At 45.0% G+C, this 21,770-nt stretch overlaps 1 protein-coding gene across 9 annotated transcripts in view; it reads right to left on the reverse strand.

Annotated features, from left to right (window-relative positions):
* Positions 1–7,559: 7,559 nt before the first annotated feature.
* Positions 7,560–21,770, reverse strand: part of fbrsl1 (fibrosin-like 1) — a 288,815-nt gene continuing 274,604 nt past the window's right edge. For 2 of the 9 annotated variants that reach the window (XM_085293336.1, XM_085293333.1), the window contains 11 exons: positions 20,529–20,779; positions 17,049–17,099; positions 16,746–16,841; positions 15,056–15,127; positions 14,850–14,879; positions 14,480–14,551; positions 13,671–13,803; positions 12,923–13,006; positions 11,619–11,702; positions 10,534–10,792; positions 7,560–10,060 (listed from right to left, as the gene is read on the reverse strand). In XM_085293336.1, the coding sequence (XP_085149462.1) occupies positions 8,764–10,060; positions 10,534–10,792; positions 11,619–11,702; positions 12,923–13,006; positions 13,671–13,803; positions 14,480–14,551; positions 14,850–14,879; positions 15,056–15,127; positions 16,746–16,841; positions 17,049–17,099; positions 20,529–20,779 (2,429 nt within the window). In that variant the 3' untranslated portion in view covers positions 7,560–8,763. Of the gene's footprint in view, positions 10,061–10,533; positions 10,793–11,618; positions 11,703–12,922; positions 13,007–13,670; positions 13,804–14,479; positions 14,552–14,849; positions 14,880–15,055; positions 15,128–16,745; positions 16,842–17,048; positions 17,100–20,528; positions 20,780–20,961; positions 21,123–21,770 lie in introns of all 9 variants that reach the window. The other 7 variants (XM_085293342.1, XM_085293340.1, XM_085293335.1 and 4 more) reach the window with 6 other exon arrangements.

Below are 21,770 nucleotides of genomic sequence, written 5' to 3' on the forward strand. Positions count from 1 at the left end.
TGTTCTCTGAAATTATCTCTCTCCGGCTCGGGCTAATTGCTGGAGGATGTCCTCTTAACTAAGTGTGAAAGGCTGTGTCTAATTACTGCAACATTAATCAGGCATTAGCATGTGATCACAAGGTTAACTTATCAGGAGGGGCCCAGAAGCAGCTGGATGTGTCATTCACCCGCAGTGCACTGGGCCAACTGGGCCACAAGGGGTAGTGCTTGTTCTTCCTGTGAGTCAATACCGAGAGTGGGAGCTGAAATCAAAGGCAACCATGTTGGATTGGACCTACTGAGGCTTTCATATTCCTCGCTGTGGAATGGGAAATGCACCCGATCAATGTCAGCTATTTAATGCTCAGCGTGGAGCTGAAATGAGCGCATTTATCGTCAGAGGGGATTCAGATTTTTAAGGTTGTGATTTGTTAACGTCTTACTTTGCACAGACACGCCGGTGGAAAGATCTTTACTTGCACGGCTCCGTGTGAGGAATTACATGGGCTGAAAGAATCTGCAGAATCAATGTCAAGCAATTGCGTGCTTGGTGGAGCAGTGGAGTCCGATGTAATGAAGATTGACTGGATGGTGATTGCATCCTAAATTGCCCAACAAGAAGAATACACATAAAACATCAGCCGTAACATATTGTTCCAAAAAATACGAAACAACTATTTTCCACATAGCAGCATCTCTCTCTCTCTCTCTTAAATAAGCTTAAAAAAAGATGTGGTGACTGTATTTCTGTAAGGACTGAACTTGTGTGTTTTTGGTCTATTTTAGTAACATCTCAGTGAAAAATGTGCTTGATGTAATAGCACAAAGCTGCTTGTGCAACTCTGAGTCATCGCATGCCAAATGGCCTGCATGTGTGTAGATTAAAGGTCATTTCTGGCAGCAGGTTGGTCCTGTGCCCTGACTTCATTACCAGCAGGTCCAGAGTAGTCTCATCAGGATTCCAGCAGGGCAGAGAAGCCATACCTCCAGCAGCCCTGCCAAAGGCGCTCATTTGTCAGGGAGGCATGGAGATCACAGGCCGACAAATCTCCCACGTCTCCCAGACTGTCAAGCTCCTTTGCCTGCATATCAAAGACAAAGGGAGCAGAGCGGGAGAGTTAGAGAGCAGCCATTCTATTTGGAGATGGTCGGCTGTTTAAACCCCCCCCCCCCCAGGCGCGCCCTTCGAAAACGCCTATTAGCCTGGGCGAGAGAGATTACAAGCAAATAAAATTACATTCATTGTGATATTTGATTTTATAATACCCCCAGAAATATAATTACACAGCACTCACACTTTTCATTTAAAAACCATTCGGCTGCAACAAAGAATCAGAGATAGGAATGAGCAGGTTGTGCATCCAGCGAGTGAGAGCACATTATCAGACCTGTTTCACTAGAAGTAACAATAATGGGAGAAGAATGGAGACACTAATAAGAATGTAATCAGGTGAGAGAGGAGGATTTAATGATATGGAACATAGGGCTTTATTTTCATCTGTCAGTCTTTGGGTGCACCAACAGGAGAGTGGGCTGCAGATTTTATTGTTTATTTTTTTTCTTTCTTACCGAGCAACACAAGGGTTAAACCGCCATCCCCCCCACCCCCCCAATCGCAGCTCAGCTGCAGCCTTTCTGTCTGTCAGGGTTACACCGAAAGCAAAATGGTTTATTACAGGGGGAATGTGGGCATATGCTGTCTGGCTTAAACCAACAAGCAGAAGGGAAGAGATAAGAGGCATTCTTGGGCGGCACAGAAACGAGACATGAAAAGGAGCCAGCATGATAGCAGTACTTGTTGTTCTGATGTGTTAAATAGCTGGCCTTCAACACCCCAATCAATCGCTGAGTGAGCCACTGTGTAGCCAAGGGCTGTGTGAGATAGCCAGATGGCTGAAGCCAGTAGAGCTTCGCCTGCTCTCCTGTGTCACTGAGGGATGGTCGTGAACATGGCCACACAGGCTGGGCAAAAGGCATCAAGTATTGCAGGTGGTTCAGGAGGTATCACAGATTAGGGCTTTGTGCAACAGAAGAAGCGCATCAGCAACATTTGTAGCCTCGTGTAGCTATCGTGCATTGTTTTGGCACTCTGATGAGAGAACTATCGCTGTAGATCTGACTGTCGGTAATGATGCTTACCAGCCATTGTGCGGTACTCCTGCCATTTGACACGGGAAAGTGGGAGGGCCGCCAATACGGTGAGGTGTGCGCACATGAACATCTGCGGGAGAAGACAAGTATTTTGTACTAGCTCCAAGACCTCCAGAGGCCCGCATTTACTAATCTGCAAACAATCTGCTCTCCAAGCCCCATTGCAAGTGGAAGAACAAGCCCCTTAAGCTGTGACATTAACGAACACACTGAGATAAGATAGGGTTTGTTGTTTTGGTGCATGAAACTCCTGGCTAGATAGGAGATAAGAGCCTTTCAAAGCATGTTTGCTGCCAGACAAATTTCCAAAGAAGCATGGGAGGCGGGGCTGAAGCCAGCCCTGGAATGCTGAAACGCCTGGTTGAAGCCAGTCTTATGAAGAATACAATCTCTTTGCCCTTTTCCACTATGCTGTGGGTGCATTCAGTGTTTTTGTGGACGAACATTACAACTCGATGAGAACGCAAAGTCAGTCTAGTGACCGTTGTGGCCACAGTGGCATTGACCGTGTGTTGCTGAAAGAAGTCAAAAACACAAAGAATGACCTCACATACAGATGATGAATTGTACAGTTTTTGTACAGTTTCCACTTCCTGATTTCTTACATGTTTCAGATCATCGAACAGATTTTAATATTAGACAAAAATAACCCGAGTAAATACAAAATGCTGTTTTTAATGATGAGTTCATTGATAAAGCGAAAAAGGCTTTCCAAACCTGACCCTGTGCAAAGAGTAATTACATGAATCTAAATCATGAATTATCAGTGATTAACCACAATTTAAAAAAAAAGTTGATATCAATTTCACCAGCAACACAAAGGCCTGATCACTACCAGACCTGTTGAATCAAGAAATCAGTTAAATAGAACCTGTCTGACAATGTGAATTAGCCTAAAAAAAACTACACTTCATGAGTGGTCTAAAAAACAGCTGAGAAACCAAGTCACTGACATCCATAAGTCTGGAAAAGGTTACAAAACCATTTCTAAGGCCTTGAACTCCAGTGAGAGTCATTATTCACAAATGGACAAAACAGCGGTGAACCTCCCGAGGAGTGGCCAGCCTCATCCAGGAGGTCACAAAAGAACCCAGAACGACATTAAAGAACTGCAGGCATCACTTGGCTCAGTTACAGGTAGTGTTCACGATTCAACAATATGAAACAGACTGGAGAAAAATGACATCCATGAGAGAGATCTAAGGAGAAAACACCTGCTGACCAAAAAGAAGACAAAGGCTCATCTCACATTTGTCAATAAACATCTTAATGATCCTCAAGACTTTTGAGAAAATATTCTGTGACCTGACAAGACAAAAGTTCCAATTTACTTAAATTCAATTGAGATGGTCTGTATGACCTTAGGCCTGCCATTCATACTCTACAACTACTTTTTCACACAGGGATAGGGGTAGGCTTGGAAAGCTGTTAATGAACGAGACCATCATTGAAAACCTGCAATTTGTATTTATTCGGGTTTTCTTTGTCTAATGTGAAAATTTGTTTGATGATCTGAAACATGTAAATATGACAAATATACAAAAAAAGCCGTTTGTTCATCCCCCAAAACAGTTGCAAGGATTATAAAAAATCTGAAAACATCTGGACTTCTTGAAACGTTTGCTTTCTGACATTTTTTTCTTGTATTTCCTTGTGTATGATGTCACTGAAAGTGGATATCCCTAATATGGTCATCTCAGGCAAACGGAAGAAGCCCCGCCTACCTGCTTTTTGTCTTTGTCTGATTGGGAACCCAATCGGAAGAAAGAGTGAAATTGTAAATCATCCAAAAACACTGTTGTCACTGCTTTTGTAACTATATAAAAATATAGAATATTTTGTAAATAAAGCCATAATGCTAATAGTAACAGTAAATCACCCCCAACAAACCCTCCTCTAACCTCCTGAGAGAGCTGAAAACAAACTTAAGAATTTACTTGATCAAACACATCCCACCGCATTACTCCTAAGAGTTGTGCTTTGCACTGGGTCTTGAAGCTTGGCTCTAAGGGAAAACTGACAGCTGAATAACTAAGCTTCGTGTTTTCAGTAGAGGTCTCGCATGATTTTAAGTGGAAAAATGGGATGTTTGATTTTCAAATGTGTTGTTAATTTACAGAATGCAAAAACAGCCTTTTTGTCAATTTCATAGTTTCATATTCAAAATAAAATCCTCACACACGGAGAGCCAAGAACTAGGTGTCGTGTCTGTGCCAGCGTCAAACTGAATGAATACTTATGAATATGCCCACACCACCAGAGGGGATGGACTAAATCGTAATTCTCATTCTGTGGCTTGGAAAAAAAACCTTCTGCCTTCCCGGGTGCCAACGGCTCTGAGGCGATCCCAGTGATGAGCCAGGGAACGCTCTGCTAACTGAGCTCTGGAGAAATACGGTCACGGCAAGATCCGTATTCAAATAAACTTCACTCTTGGCCCGAGCACACAAGCCATGTTGTCACCAGCTGGCAGCGCCTCTCACTGCCCCTTCAAACACTGAGCCACTTTTGATTAACGTCTCTACGGCTAATCATGCGCGCCGGCTCTGCCAAATTGGACGAGCCACGTATGGCCTCCATTTTGCCCTGAAATCTCTTATTTTCTTAAACTCATTCGAAGCATTTCAGAAACTCCCTTTACACCGCCCACGTTTTGTCTTCTTGTGCCTCATGTCCATGCATAGAACAGAAAGGGTAGCGTGGCGGCACAGTGCCATCCTGTGAGTCTGCGAATGAGAGTCCTATCACTGCCAGATGTGCCCAGCTGCATAAATGTTATTCATTTTTATGGTTTGTGTACATAATACGGCCAGTGTTGGAGATTGTGAGGTTCCACTAAAGGCTGGAAAAATCCTCCAAGTTGAATCAAAGTGGAAAACTTATTTTGCCCGGTGGCTGCTCTGGACCTCCTTCTTTTCCATCTCCTCTAATTCTTTTCTTCTCCTCCCTGTCTCATATTGTGCACTTTGAGGTTCCTCTGTGACCGATTCAAGTATCCTCTTTCTTCTGGGCTGCATTACTTGGTCTGCTTGCCTAGCAATGGTAGCTGCGCTGTGAGACAGCTGGAATATTTGTCATAGGTCCAGAGGTGAAAAGACATTAGACAGCACTTTGTCACCAGGGCCTGGAATTCACACCATTTGGCTGTTTCCAAGTCAGCTCCTTAACCACTGACTGGCCTGGTTTTTGTCAGCTGCCGCTCTGTTGACACAGAGAGCTAAAAAAAGACGGGAACATGGACGGATGCATGCGGCTAGCCTTTTTAGGTGGTCAAAACAACACGCATTCTAGAAAGAGTGCTGCGACAAGGATTCGCTGCCAAAGCCCTTGACTTGTGCGCTCTCCCTAAATTCGCAGTTCAGATATAGCTTAGTGGTTCAGAATGGCTCTCATCAGGGTTTTCTAACCCCCGCAGAGATGGACTTGAACTCTGAGCAAAGCTGCGGTCTCTCAAATCATGAGGCCCAGTGGAGGCCCCAGCAAATGTGATCACGGAGGGGGCCCCAGGTCTCATTACCAATCTCCATTTCAAAACAGCTTTCAAATGGGAACTAATGCATTAGCTCTCGCTGGGGGAAAAAAAGGATCTTGGGAGCCACCACATAGAGGCTCAAAAATGCTTTCATACATGTTTTATCAGTGGGGGAAGAGCTGCCCATCTTATTAGCTTGGCACTGTGTTATTAGCTGCCATTGTGCTCCATAAAAGCCCCTTAAGGCCTGTTCCACTGTTCTCTGAATCTGGGGTGAGCACTGTGCCAAGCGCTTTTTGGAGGTATTTGAGACCATGAAAATTCAATCCCAAACCCTCAGCATTCAGGTTTCTCACAGATAAATGAAGGGGATTAGTGGAACAATAAAACAATGTCTTACCTCAGATACCACCGTATCCTATTAATTGGGATTACAGTGGAGAAATGTGTCAAAGAAAACCAGACGCTTTTTTTTGCGACACGCTCTTACATTAAGTCCCGTCAAAGTAACAATGTTCCATCACATAGGAAATTGTGATCAAATAAATATAGAAAACTGTACAAAATCTCCAAAAAATAAGAAAAGAAAGAAAAAAAATCCCCCGGACACATGAATAATAGCTCTAGTAAGAAGCTGACAATTGCAAGCTCTGTAATAATCCACCTTGGGTTGGATATGCCAGGCAATGTGTCAATTGATTCCCATCTGATGATGGACTGTGTGCTGAAATAAATTGACCTTGCCAGACGATGAGTGAAATTGATGGAGCTTTTCATCTCCGGAGGGCCGTTCCACACTCAGCCGTAAAATGGATAGAGCACAGGACAGAGTGATTGAGTTGGGTGGGGGGGAATCTAAGGTGTGTGGTTTTCTCCAACTAAAGCTCGCCTAGTAAATAACAGTTACAGGAAGAAAAAAAATCCCTATGTGGTAACAGGTACAGGGGTTAAGTGTCTGCTGTTGACTAGATTATTAGGACTGAAAGCACACAGAGCTAAAGTGAGGCCGGCCACTGACAGATGCTACCCATAGGAAGAATATGTGGTTCAATTACCGAGAGGCTAAATTGAAAGCGATAGTGATTTAAGTCTTCCCAATACGCCAACCACATTCTGGCAAACAGTCTTTTCAAGGAGCCCTTTAAAAACCCTGTTGGAGTGCGTGAGACACAGGAGCACTATTGATTTTCAATAACATCCCCTAATGACCTGGCCACGGTTTGATCCACGCTGTCATTATGGGTTGATACCATGGGACTGGGATTGGTGGGCCTCACGGCGCACAGCAGCGAGATGAGTAGTCGGCGCATTATCGGGATGAATTGGCTGTCTCTGCTCAGGCAGCAGGCGCAGCCGAGGTCTTGTCAATAACAGGACAGGGCACCTCAGGGCTCCCTCTGCGGCCCACTCCAGAGTGCCTTCCGGCCTCATTAGAAAAGGAGATGAGTGGTGTGCACGAGGAGAGGAGGCATATGAGAAGAGAGGGGAGCCTCTTTTTCCACCAACTGATAGCCTGCCTCCCAGGCATTGCTCCTCTTAATGAGTCCAGACCGCGGGTCAATATGCCGCTGGGCTGCCAGTCAATACCGGTTACCTGCAACACAAACACTCAAAACCTGCTTTCATACAAAATCAATGTTCTATTAGTCCCTGCCTGTATTGCCTTGGCCCAATCTCATCGATCCCTGTGAAGAGCTCTGCAGCCCATGTATGACAGATTACGGTCAAATGATCTGATGGCTTAGGCTACTCTGCCAGCCAAGTCAGTTGGCTTTATGATTTTAAAGTAATATCTTGGTATCAGATGAGTAAATGCTCTAAATGCTAGAAACTAAGGCATCGCCGGCAAACCTATCAACCTCACATACACATAGCACTCAGCAGGTCCGGCTCACAGACAAAGTCACAGCTGGCAGCCGGCGCCGAGCGCCAGAATTAAAGATGAGCAGGAAATGTTTGACATTAGGTCCAAACTTTATTCCGTACGTTTTAAACCATGAATGTTCATTTTCATTTTTTTTTTGCACGCCTAAAACTCTACTTGTTTTGTATACAAGAGTCTAAGAAAAACAACTGCACAACACCACAAGGTTGACAGAGAGAGTCCTTTTGCCGCCCACTAAACAGTGTCCTCATTTTTCTATCTGGGGCTGGTCCAGTTTGTGACTTGGAAGTCTTTGAATTATTTAGTCGTTATTTCATTTGTAAATATAAACAGGTGTTAAATCCAGGTTGCTCTCAGTATCACCGGTATGGTCTTTTCCCTCCAGGTGATTTCTTCTGCAGGGTGCTGTGTGCTTCTTTGCATAGATTGCAGATGATCCGTTTAGGCCTCCTTACAACACCCTCCCTTCGTACTTCCTGTCCGTCGGCCACACTTGTCTCTCTCCGCAATATTCAGCAGGCAGGTGATTTTCCCGTGTTTCGTTTTGATTTTGTTTTTCTAGAAATGGTTAAAAAGCCTAATAAATTTACATGGTAAACTTGCAGCGAAGGAATAGCAACAAGTTATTTACATCTGTTTTCTTTACAGAGACTCAACAAAGACCTCATAATATATATTTATCTGCATATCTCAAAGGCAAAACAATTGAACAGAACAAATCGGTAATGTAGCATTGTACATTGTCATCACTGAGGATATCCTGGTACCATGAGGTTAAGTTACTGAAACCAAAATCCAGTCTTTACAGTGGGTCATAAGGGATATGTCTCACAATCAACTGGGATAAATATTGTAAAAGGCGTGACTAATGCACAAAATACATAAAATTCATAGAAATGATATCTATACATGGAACAAGGATAGGAAATGTACAAACTCATTTGAGGACCTCTATTTTGCACAAAGTTGAAAAAAAGGTATTGGATTAATATATTAATAATTATCAAATATTTAAGTCGGCAATAAACATACACATATTTATGTTCTCTTTACCGACGCTATTCGACCTCCAGTCCACTAAAAATAAAGTCATGGCATGTGCTTAATTAGCCTTACACACCTTTAATTTGTACAATCATACCCTTTCCCTTAGGGACTTTTGCTCTTCTCTGGTGGAGAAGAGCAGTGCATTTTGTTTACAACAAGCTTTCAGATTAGAGGAGCGGGGGCGTGTGAAAGCGCCCTGTAAGACATTTTTGCACTTTTCCAAGAAGCTACCGAGCCTCTACCTCTTTGGGGTTACGTGATGGGGAGTAGTCCCGTGGGTCCTGGGTGGTTGTGAGGGGGGTAGTCCTCCGGGGCGAGGCTGGCCTGGCACTGCCAGCTGGCACAAGGGGTGGGGGTGCGCTAAGTGCGGCGGTAGGGGGTGTTCTGTTCAGAGGGCCATTGTGTCCTGTGGAGGGGCTGAGTCTGGGGTAGGGCATGCCGCCTAGGTGGGGCATAAAGGGGGGCATGTGTGGTAGATGACCCTCCATTGGGGACTGGTGCAGCTGATGAAGCCGTGCTCTGTCCAGCTCCTCCCTCAGGTGGAGGCGCTCTCGCTCCTCGGCTTGCTGTCGCATTCTCTCGTGCTCCCTGCGTACCTCCAACAGGTGCTCGTGGTGGGAGTAGTCATGAGCCTCCCTTTCGCGGTAGGCTCGCTCCTGTTCGTACATGCTGGGGAAACGATGCCCCGGCTCAGGCCTGAGCTGGAAGTCCATGCGGCGTTGCAGATCCAGGCTGCGGTAGGCCTCTCTGAGCGGATCCCAGGGAAAGGCTGTGTGCGGCAGGCGCTCTCTTCCTGCAAGTGCTCCCATGAAGGGAGCCATGCGAGCCCGGTCTAGCACGTTGAGGCTGCCCATCTGAGGCATGGCGCTCATGGAAAGAGGCAGAGAATGCGCCATGGGGACACCATGCAGGCCAGGTGCTGAGATGTCACTACCACGCGGTGAAGGAAGTGGGGGCTGCTGGGACAAAGGTGGATGGTGGTGGTGCGGGTTTCCCGGTTGGCTGACGGGAGGAGGAAGAGCTTGGGCCGGTGGCTGGGGGGCCGGCTCCGAACTAACCACCATGACCTCCTGCTCCTCCTTCCTCTCCTCCTTAATCTTCATGTCATTTTTCACCTTATGGAGGAGCTCTGCAGGTGGGGGCTCCTTCCTCTCGCTGTCCTTGAGCGTAGACAGAGGCCCGCCTGCCATCTTGATGCCCTGCTCATTGATCATTGTCTTAGAGTAGGGGGAAGGGGAACGCTGAGTGGGTTTGATGGAGTCTTCTGAGGGTCTTCTCTCTAGCATCTCCTTGCCCGGCGAGCGACTCTCCTTCACCTTCACATCAGCCAGTGCGGAAGACTCTCTGTGTCGCTCCAGTAGCTCCTTCTCTGCCTCGCGGACCCTGTCTACGCTGCCGCTGTGATGCCGACCTGAATCGCTCGAGTTCTGGCTGCTGGAGCGAATCAGGCTGCTGATCTGGTAGCTGACTGGTGCAGAGGCCGGAGACGAGCGGTTGGAGTGGCGGTTGCGATCCACAGAATCCCTGTAACGGCACAATGTAAGAGTTTTATTTTTGCCAGTAGGTCGTGTTTGGTTAGTGTCTGATTAATTCTCAACAATAAAATCTGCCTTATAATTCTCTTTTAAATCGTACGAGTTGCCTTGCTCTTGTATCCCTCTGTTCTCTGTTTGACGGTAACCCTTCATTCTGCTGCCGTACCATTCATAGAAATGTCTCCAATTAATTTTTGACAAATAGCTTCTCTCAGCGCGTCGTGCTCTTTTATAAGCGTGCCGGTTGTTCAATATATTTCAGTTTCCATGGATACGACTTGTAACCACCTAGAAAAAAACATTCGCTGTTTTTCCTTTGCTCTGCTCTGACTGATCAGCTTGTATGTATAATAATGCTGGTTTATCATAGTCGCTATTGTGGTCTTATTTCAGGAGTCGGTTTTTACATACTGGATGTGAGCAACACACAAAAACATACAACCAAAAGTGTGTTTCACCCACCGGTCTTTATCTTTCTCCTCTTTGCCAATCGACGAGTCTCTTTTCTCTCGCTCCCTCTCTCTCTCCCGTTCCCTCTCTCGCTCTCTCTCGTGGCTGTTGGCGGAGCTGCTTCTCTCAGCATCTGCGGTTTTGGGCCACTGCGGCGGGGTGGGGAACGACGGCGGGGTTCGTCGAAGTCGGTTCCAGGTGTCGTGGTGGGGGCTGCCAAATGTGGGCAGTCCTCCCGGCCCCTCCTTGGTGCCAAACATGCTGTTGGACCCTGAAGGAAAGAAGCAGACAGGCGTGGGACCCACTGTAAGTTAATTGGGCACAAAACCTTCTTGAGGACACATAAGATGAGAAAGACTCAACAACAAAAGCTGCTTTTGTCTTTGTCTCTGGAGGTTCTCTCACTGAAGCACTGAAGCTGTTTGAAAGAGTTAGAGGTTAATGCCCCCCTCCCCCTTGAACTGGAGAGAAAAAACCCCTACTCATTTGCTTTTAGACTAAAGGTCCCCCCCCCTCCCTTCCTTTTCTGCACCGGATGAACAGGGGAGACTCACTGCCCTCTGGAGATGATAGCTGTGAAAAGCCAAGGGGAACCTTAGCATTCCACGGCATGTCTATTCCAATCACATCCATTTTCACAACAGGGTGACCGATTTGGCACACAAAAATAGGAAGGATGAAGAGAAAGAGAGAAAGGCATAGAGAAGGGATGCAAAGGGAAAAGAGAAAACCCTCCATGGTGGTGCAGAAGGGGCTTGTCAAATAATTAATAGACGAATTACCACCAAACAGCAGACCTAAGAGTGCCTATTGGCAGCAACACAGCCAGATTAAAGCCAGGCTGTCAGGGACTTAGTTGGTAGATGAAGTGGAGGCAGGGAGGAGGTTTGCTGTGGTGTGCTGTGCTGCCTTGTTGGGCCTCCCTGGGATAGGACTGTTTTGACACAGAAACTAGAGCTAAGTGTCTAGATTTTTTTCTCCCCTCCTGGCTCTCCCTGTGGTCTAACGCTGTCCTGCTCTATTCTATTACTGGCCACAGGGGCCAGATTGAAGGGGGGAGCGGTGGAGGAGGAGGACGAGAGGGGGCCAACGCTTACCAAGCGAGGGGTTGCCTAATCCTCCGAAGGCACTGCTTGAAAGGTTGCCGAGGCCGCCAAAGGAACTGGAGCGACTGAAAGGATCTGCAAAATGCCAAACAGGGATTAGCAAAAGGGGGGGTGGCTGGCTAGCAGTGCTCACCCCAACACCAACCCATTCCACTCGGCTTTTCTCTTACAAGCGAGCCGTGGTTTTCTAGCGCTGCGACCCTAGCTCTCTGCCTGGTAATCCTGCAGTAGCCAGGTTGCCTGGATGCTGGATTCACTGCCACTAACTGGAGTGGAGTGTCTCTGACCTGCTGGGGCTTGTGGAATGATGCTGCTTGGTGGGGAAATCAGTTTTGAGTTCTTGGAGCTGAGCTGGAAATGGATTGTGGTAGGACAAGACAATTAGGAGCTGTGGAAATTAGCCTAGACAGAGCACAGTGATTTAACTGGTGAATCACTATCTGATGGACTCCATCAGTCACAGACTATAGCCTCCAAATTTACAGGGATAACAAATATTTAGTCTGAGAAGTCAGCGAACGGGACTCATTAACTAAGAATTTGCAGTCCCACTTTAAATCGGAAATAATCCATCAGGAAATGCACAACTTGCCAACCGATTAGGGGTCAAGGATTTTTAATTCTGGAGCTTTTCACGTATTAGAAAAGACAAGAATTGAGAAATCTCCTCTGCCTCACACATGAATTCCCATTTGTTGACTAAATCTTCATCCTCAGTTTACCATGTTTTCATAGGCACAGAATGGACTGACACTTAAACAGTGTCTCAGTCCGAACTGAGGATGATGAATAAAAATGCAAACAACCGAATGTACCAAAGAATCATACAGCACGAACGCCCCTTCATTATTCCCTTCTTCCTGGGTACGACGAAATAAGCTTGGCATGCTTATAGAAAATAGTGTCTTGTGTGCTGCTGCTCTGTGTACAGTTTGTCCGAGCAAATGAGGGATGACAAATCGGTCTGGAGGCTGGAAACTACTTCCATTTTAATAAACCCGGACTCCAGAGTTATTTTCGACCGTAGTATGAATCACACTGGCTGATTGCAGGATGGCTACATTCAATATTATAGTAAAGTAAGAGGCAGTACTGCAGCTGGCTGTTGCTAACGATATTGTACAACGACCTTGAAGTGAACCTGAGATCAAAAACTAGGAATACCTTTGGTTCAAATTACACCCTGGTGGCTTTTAATGTATTTGAAACATGAGTGTAAGAAGGAGTGAGTGAGAGACTCGTGTTGAAAGAGGAGATAAATGTATAAAAAAAAGATAAACATGGGGGTTACTTACACTTACCTGCCAAATGGCTAGGAGGCAGGAATCCACTGGGGTGGGAGGGGGGGCCGTATGGAGACGGAGGGGGGTGTCCAGAGCCTATTGGGACAGAGAGGATGAAATAGTGTTATAATCCATATCCGGCCGGTCGTCTGGTCGGTTGGGGAACAATCTTACGCCAAACCAAACCCTAAGTTAAACAAATGCATTTCTGCCGCAGTATCACAAACTCTGACGCAACGTGGACCAGATGAGCAAAGAGTTGGTGGAGTGATGCTACTGACTATATCAGCTGGTTTCATTGCAGCTGTTATTTGTTTGTGCGTGAGTCTGTACCAGCTTAGTGAGGTCAGCTCTTGAATGTACAACAAGTTGGCCTCTTTCACAAAACACTGCTACCATCACCCATATTTCATGAATTGTTAATGATAGAACCAATTACAGGAGTGCCTCTGACACACCGCTGCATAATTACCAGTCAAAGGCCGTTCTCTTCTCTGTTGCCCTCCAACACAGGGCGCATCAGTCAATTACCTAACTGAGAGCCATGCATATTCATAGACATATTTGACTCCCTTTACAGGCAAAACACTTGCTACCAAAGCACTATAATTATGTGAACATTGCACGAGAGGGAAAATAAAAAGTGTTTTTTCCAAATGTTGTTAAAAATGTTAATTTCCATAAAGGCAGTAATGACGTTAGGAGGCTTGAAGTTTGAGTGTTTTCAATATGTTGGTAGGTATTTTGAGCCTTGACCAACCTGTGGAGGGGAAGAGGGGTCGTGCCAGATCGTGAGGGTACGGGAACCCTGGGAAGACTCCTGGTGCTGGGGGTCGACTAAACAGGTCCAGCTTCCCATTCATGTCAAGTTTGTGAGGGTCCAGCTGCATTTGCTGTAGAAAAGCAGAGAAGGAGACAAAGAAAATTAGGTCAGTACGCAACAGCACGAAACATTTCCAACAAGGGAGTGAGCGTGAGCGATCGTCAGCTACACTGGGTGAGAGCTCAGAGAAGGACAGAGACTTTGACAATGGCTCCATGTTCTCAATTCTGACTAGCTGTGTTATAACAAATATATGTAAGCTGATTAGGGAAACAAAATCCTTGGCAACTGGGGTTCTGGGCCCAAGAAAAGCCTGAGACACCCAGGGCCAGTGGCATTAGCAGAGGATCTCCATGGCAAGGCCACACCATCCTCTGTCAGTGAGAGGAGTAATTCGTATAAGCATTTCTGTTCTGTGTTCACATGTTGCGTCTGATACCGAGTGCTACTGTTACCATCTACCCCTTCTCTTATGGAGTCAGAGAGAACCTTTATAGAAAATATATGTTTAAAGTGGAGCCTTCATGTGTTGGGCTTTGCTTCTTTTAAAGCTTTCTGCCTCTTTCCAATCATGTGATCGTTCTACGTTTAGACCCAAACAAAAGATCCAAGTCAGCTCGATCTGCTCTAGCATGTAGTGTTTTCAATAAGTTAGCTATTTGGCCCGTTTTCCATAACCAATATAGTGTATCTGGCTTTACATGACAGCAAGATTCCTTAAAAACATTACTATCTGTCTCACGCACCTTCATTTTCTGCTGGTGGTGGTAGATCTGCCATGCGATCTGGACATGCACTGCACACCACTTGCCAGGTTTCTAAAAATTTAGAGAGAAACTGAGGTTAGCCTGCTGGCTTTGATATGGGGAGCTAAAAATTGATTCTGGCATAGAGCTTTTCTGGCCAAACTACAAAGTGGGAACTCATCAGAATTTGCAACCAGGCAACATATTAAGAATATCTAACCCCAATACAGACCTCAAAGCTAAGCGTAAATGCAGCCAAAACCCTGCATTTGCTTAATCGAGAATTGTTAAAGAATTTTAAGGTTTTAGACTTTGTGGCCTGGCCAGAGAGATGAAGCATTTAACAGGAAAGGATAAGGCATCTACTTACCCTAACAGATGTCCTGAATGGATCTGTTATCTGTATGGATAAACAGATAATCATTATTACAAACAACAAAGACACATACTACTAACTGTAAAACTGAAATGCATGAGAAGAAATGTCTCTTTGAGACATATGCACTGGATTATGCGTGGCTATCATCAGAAGGAATATGAGCAGAGTGGCTGCGATGCTCTCGGTCTCATGCTTACCCGTGGGTCCTTCTGCAGAAGTGTATGAGGCACTGCTCCAGGACGTGCTGCTACATCGATGGGATTGGATGCCTGACAGAGAAAGACAAAGACAAAAAGATACATGGTGATCAACCACATCTGTAACATCTGCATGGGGAAAGAAAGAAACTGAACTTGGCACAACAATACAAAACAATTTGACCTCATATAATAATTCCCAAAGGGGGTCTCAGGCATCCTCAAGAGGGTCCTCTGTAGAACACTGTTAATTGCATTTTTTCCATTTATTTTTTTTAAATATCCCCTGAGAGAATGAATAAGATTACTGTAATCCCAGTTTTCACCTTATTCTTATGCTTTGTGTCAGTGCTGTTATGGAGATAGCATGGAAGCATGTAAGACGAATTTCTTGCAAAACTACTCGAAGACCCTCCAGCATCTATTCCAACCCAGATAATTAGCTGCACTACGGTCAGCTAACGCCCAAGTATTTGCACAGCTATAGCTGATATAGGTAAAACTGCAATGATGCTTCCCAGAGTTCAGAGTTATGCCAGAGCAGCACATCTCTAATCGTTTCATCTTCAAGTCTGCAGAGCACAAGATCCTAGATCAACATTGTTCCTGGGGTTTTATGCTCCAGCAGGAAACACATGTCATTTCACATGGCCTAACCTGACATGCACCTCCTGAGAAATGTAACTATACATCGGGTCAATGCAGCCCACAACTAGTATGATGTGCTCGTTCAGCATCATCGATTCATTCGTGTTTCTGGCAACTTTTTTGCCACCTTTTTAAATTTTATCAGTGAGAGAATCTCGGTTTAAGGAATTATAATCATAGCATCAATATAAAGGACTCACAAATGTCAGGAAATACCTGGAGGGAGATTGCTGAAACTATGGGAATGAACGTGATGGAAATTACAGCGAAGTGGAAAAACTAGAGATATGTTTGAAATCCCCTCCCCCCCAAAATAACCAAAAGGCCCAGCATTTTATTTCTTTCCATCAGCTGGCACTGGATATAAAACACCAGGACAGGACTACATGGTAATTAACACAACGCACCACATACAAGCAAAAATGCCGCCAACGATGTCGCCACTTATGTAGGCTACACCGTAAGCACTACAAAGAGTCCCCGCAGAAGTCTAAATCAGGCCTTAATCTATTGCCTTATTAGAGATCGGGTGATTCTGCACGGTGACCAGGGTCGCCAGGCCCCACAAACAAACATACTTCCCAAGCTCTATCCCCCCAAGCTCGTCTCCAAGAATACTTAGCAGGGGCTTTGGATGCATAAAACTGTGCTTTGAACCATCTGGAGGGGCCTTCCACAAAAGGGAACCTCCATCACTGAGCCCTCTGGGAATAGGGCCAGCGGATTTAGGCCAGCTTTGATTGGTGGCTTACTTCAGGTCACAGCCTCTGAGCATCTGCCAGACTCACACCCTCCCGCCCCTCGACGTCCCCTGCATCTCCTCCCTTCTGCTCTTCTGGACAGGCAGACATCACGGTCCTATTTTTGGCCTGTCGTGACTAAGGCTAGGAGTCCACCTGCAGTTTTAAATTTTTGTTTTCCTTTTGCGCACTTATAAAGTGTTTTTCTTGTAAAAGTCTGCACACTTTGTGGTTTCTTTTATGCTCAAGCTCCCTTAAAATCTCCTGTTTGTAGACAGTGGGTTAAGGGATGCGGGTCTGACCTTGGGCTGGAAGGCTCCTTGCAGCGAGCTGAAGGGTCCTGAGTGTGGGAGCAGCGGGGGCATGCCTGGCATGGTTGGGGGGTAGGAGGGGAAGAACTGGAAGGGGGAGGAAGGGGAAGATGGGAGACACAAAACAAAATCATACAGTCATACATACAAGACTCAAGCATATAGATACACACACACACACACAAAGCCACTGCCACAATAAATGCTGTCAAGGCAACATTCAAATATGTCAAATATTTGATTTGCCATATGCAAATACTGTTAACACATTTAAATTAGTGCAAAAAAACTTACATTTGAATGTCTGATGAATGGATTGTCCAGTTTGGGGCCATATTTGTCGAACTGGAACAGACAGAAAAGAAAAGCATTAGGAAACAAAAGTCCACATAATGATATACTCGAACAAAATCCCTCATACAACAGCCTTCTTTGGTAATAAGGTCTCATTATTTTTTTTTTTACATTACAAAGGCAAAAACACATGCTCAACATCTGTAACTGGTAACGAGCAGGGTTTGGTCCAGAATAACAAGCCCCGGGGTAAAGCAGCTGGCTTGAACTGATCATGGGTTTACTTAAACAGCGTGGCCAGATAGGCAGTTAAATCACTAACAATACAACCGCTTAAGCACACTGCCAAGACGAAGACAGCCTGCATGATTTTTCAATTGAGCATACAGACATTGGGCGTGGAGGCCCAGCTTAGGAATCAGACAGTTTTAAGGCCAGACCAGTTGTTTCTAATCACTGGAAAATCTGAAGAAATGTGAATCTAATTGCTTTTGACTGCTGAGATTTTTTTGTGTGCAAAAAGCCCCGATGGTATATCTGGGAAGGAAGTACAAGAAGACATGTAACTTGTTTGCAGTGTTAGGAAACTGTACTTCAAAAGACAAAAAAGCGGGTCAGTCCGTAAAACCACGGAGGTCATATGTGAAGCTGTGTGAACAGTCTGCCTTGTATGATTGAGACTGATTTAAGGAGATGGGATTTCAGCTGATTAAATGCTTGAAACCGACACCACCTCAGAGTTGTGAAGAAACCGTTTCTGTGGCAGAACTTAGCCTATCAGAATAATTTTAGTTGGAATTTGCCAGATGAAAACAGTGTGGTTACATTTAAAATGTTTCCGATCATGCCCCGCGCACACACGAGAAAGCAGTCGGTAAGCTGAGATGGACAGGAGGGAGGAAGAGAGAGAAGGGAGCATGAATGAGGACTTTGTATGTCTGTTCGCGAGCCAATACCAGCTCTCTATTTTGAAAACGTCTAATTACAAGTGACAGTAACTTATTCCTATTCCGTAAATACACAAACCATTTGCAGGTACTTTTTGCGAGTGTTTTCTCAAAGCTCAGTTGGCAGGCGCAGATGTTTTGGGTTTACATAATATGGGAAAATGAACGGGTATGAATCAGATTTTCTGTGTGCACGCGTGCAGCGACAGGGGTGGCTGGGGAGGGAGGGCGGGCTGGAGCTGGTAAAGCTGCTGGTGCAGATGCAGGGTTTGGGACACGGGGCCGTCTGGTGAAGCAGGTCCAATCACATCTGTGCGCAGAATGGTAATAACAGCGGCGATGGTGTCGGCGGCCCTGTTTGTGGGCGATAATGGCCCCGAATCAAAGACAGCCCATTGAGAGGAAATGCTGAGCCAGCTTCCGAGCTCATTAAACAGCTCCTCTGCGCTTCTGAAGGCGCGGCCTGTTTAATGTCTGTCACTGGAGAGGGGATTTCGGCTTTATGGCCTTGTTAAAAAAAACAAATAAAGAAAAAAAAGAAGTCTTGCCTTAAAATTTATGGAGGCTGTCACAGTTTTATAGTAAACCGCTTTGGCTAATTAACGCTTAATATTTCATCCTATAACAATTAAAAATATTTCTCGTCCAAAGACATGGCAGGAGCAAGGGGGCAGGCATTCACCGCTGCCATTTGGCAAGCCAGCTGCTCGAGGGCGTAGAACAATAAACAAATATAGAGGCTTCATAATTTCATTAATTACAGCCATTAGCCAAGGGCTGTTACATAGTTGAAATGACATGGGGCATCTAGAGAGCAGGAGGAAAAAAACGTGTGTGTGAGAGAGATAGACAGAGGATGCACAGCTGGGAAACACTTGGTCTAGCTTTTCATAGCAAAACAGTAAAAACAGCCACAACATCATCATTACTCTGCTTCTTTAAGCACTAAGGAGAAGAAAGAAATATCGCTACTGAGGGGTAGGAGGGAGGGAAAGGCATACGTTAAGTAAAAACAGCGAAAACGACAAAATACACAACAGCAACATTAACGTCAGTGTAAAATCCCACTGAAACGACACAAAAGAGATGATGGTGGTGGTGGTGGTGTTGGTGGGAGGGGGGTCACTTCTTTCATCTTCAAAGAGAGGATTGTGTAGCGCATAATTCCTTCCATGTAAGGAATGAACAGCAGACCAGACAACAGCGTGTGTGCTGACCGAAGAATCATGTAAACGGCCCTTATGCTTATCTGACTGCGCCATAAATACCAGAGCTTTGATTTCTAATGTACAGGATGGGGATAATCTTGGAGTTGGGCCTTAATGGGACCACGGGCTTTTAATCAGAGGTCATGACAAGATGGATTAGATCTATTAGACTAATGGCAAAAAGCTACAAATGGGGAGCCGTCTGATTCGACTGACAGAGATTGCTGCGCATTTCAAATGATGGATGAATAGTCATAACCGTTTTTCCTCTGTACAAATTTTGAGAGCTGCCAGTGTTAAACGCCCCTCCCTCTTCCCTCCAGACTTGTTGGCATTTAAAACACGGAAGCAATTAGAAACGTTATCAAAACAGTTTTACAATGATGTCATTTCCCCCCTTTATCCGCAATGAGGTCATCTGACCCACTAGAAAAGCTTTGAATTTGTCATTGGAATGTATGGTTGCTTTTGGGCTTTGCACACACGTACACGCAGCAATAAGTCCCTGTTACACAAACACACACATATATGTCTGTGTATATATATGTATGTATGTACAAAACCACAAGTCTGCAGGAATGTATTCATACAGACACAGATCGGCTTATTAGTACCTTTGTTTTTAATGAAAAGGCATATCTAAACAGGAAATTAGCTTCTATAAAAACTGAAGCGTACTGAAACTCTACAGTCCTTTCTAATAATGTTGGGATGCTGTGTAAAATGTAAATAAAAGCAAAATAAAATATTTGAATGTGTTAATAGAATTGAAACAATCAAAGGGCAACATATCAAATACTGAAAGTGAGAAATGTTATCATTTGTTGTGTCGTTTAAAAAAGCTGCGGCTAAACATGCTAAAAACACATGGCTGAACACCACGCTGTTAATAATGAAAATATAATGGAATGAACATGCTATTGCTAATTTAAAATTACAAATAAACATTTTACATGTTGCCTCATCAATCTGTTGAATAAATACAAATATAGTTGCTGATAATGGAAATGTGTACTTGAAGCAATTAAATTGACAGTGTAATAAACATGCTCGTGTGTGTGTTTGTGTAATGGGAGGTGGCAGCCCCAATTAAACGTGATGCTTCCAGCTTGTCGTCCACAGGAAGAGTGCAAAAAAAAAATCTTTTAAAAATTCAAACTCAAAGTGTCAGATTTTTCTGAAGGGAGGGGTTCTTACAGCTACAGGACAAAACTGGCAAATTTGGGGGTAAAGAAAAAAAGGGAGGAGTTGATTGAAGAGGAAATTGGGAGGGGTAACAGGTGAGTTGGTGGGAAGTTACGGGAGCTTATTTTACTTATCCTCACATTTCTGGCTTGGGTACGCACCATGGGGGGTGCGGTGGGCGGGGTGAGGATGGCGGCCGGGGGCAGACTTGCGGGGAAGGGCGTGAAGGTGTGCTGGTGGGTGTGTTGGTGCTGGTGCATGTGCTGGTGTTGGTGAAACTCGGCCCTCAGGAGTGACACAGGGGCCAACGGCGAAGCGGACGGCCCCCGGCCCCGCTCTGAACTCTGAACCAGGAAACGGTTGTTCAGCTCCTGCCTCAGGAGGTCATGCTCTGCAAGAAAGGAGAGCGAGGGGAAACCCAAAAAAAAAAAAAAAAAGAAAAGCAAAAAAAAGGAAAAAAAAGAAAGAAAAAAGGAGGGGGGGGGGCGGAAGGGGGGACACAAGAAAAAAAAAGGCACGGGCGCCCAGTCAGTCTTCACAACAAGGGTAGAAGAGAAAAAAGAAAATAGTCACCTGGCATTCTCTGTTTCTCCAGCTCATGCTGTGAGGGTTTTCTACGTGGGGACTCATTGGTGGTGGTAAGAGAGTTGCCTGTGACAATGTGCCAATCAGAATCCCCGAATGAGGCTGGCAATACATGATTGGTTGGTTGAATGATATCAACAGGCTGGTATCTAAAGACAAGAAAGAACCAAGAGTCATCCCAGCAGAAAACACACACACTCTTGCCCTCTATGAGAAAGTCATTTCACAACTGGCATATTTACTGCTTATTTTGGAGACACCCATCATGTCTGGAGACATTTTCTTTTCTGATGAGATCGCCTGTTTCGATAGAATCTTTGAACATATTAAAAATCGTTACAAATCACTCGTGTTTGCATGCTAGGCAACACAATTTTGGCTGTGCCAGTTGCAGACTGGCTGCTTGCGGTGTGCTGTCTCCGACCGTGGTGGCTGTCTGATCGTTAGATGACATTTACTCGTGATGCATCCAAGCCCTCTTACAGTCCTTGTGTCCATTTAATATCTGTGCTACTAGAAATGCAGACCATCTAAGAAGGGACCCCAAGTGTATTTATTTCCATTTAATATACTTTTCCACTCTGTAATGCCCAACAGTTATTTCTATGCAAGACCCTTTGTACTTTTTTCAGTTTATTGATGAGCTCTAAGTGCTTACTGCCCACTGTGTTATTAGCATTAATATCCCATGTGCTGCATAGAGTGCTTTAAAGATTAATGCAAATTTGTCATTGCAATTTACTTTGCTGAGGCACTATGGAAAACGGATGTATAATTAGAGCCTTTTTTAAAACTGA

This window comes from Mchenga conophoros, linkage group LG12, assembly GCF_057382185.1.
Source record: "Mchenga conophoros isolate Kocher_MC1m ecotype Shallow Benthic linkage group LG12, M_conophoros_male_GT1.1, whole genome shotgun sequence".
Lineage (NCBI taxonomy): Eukaryota > Metazoa > Chordata > Actinopteri > Cichliformes > Cichlidae > Mchenga > Mchenga conophoros.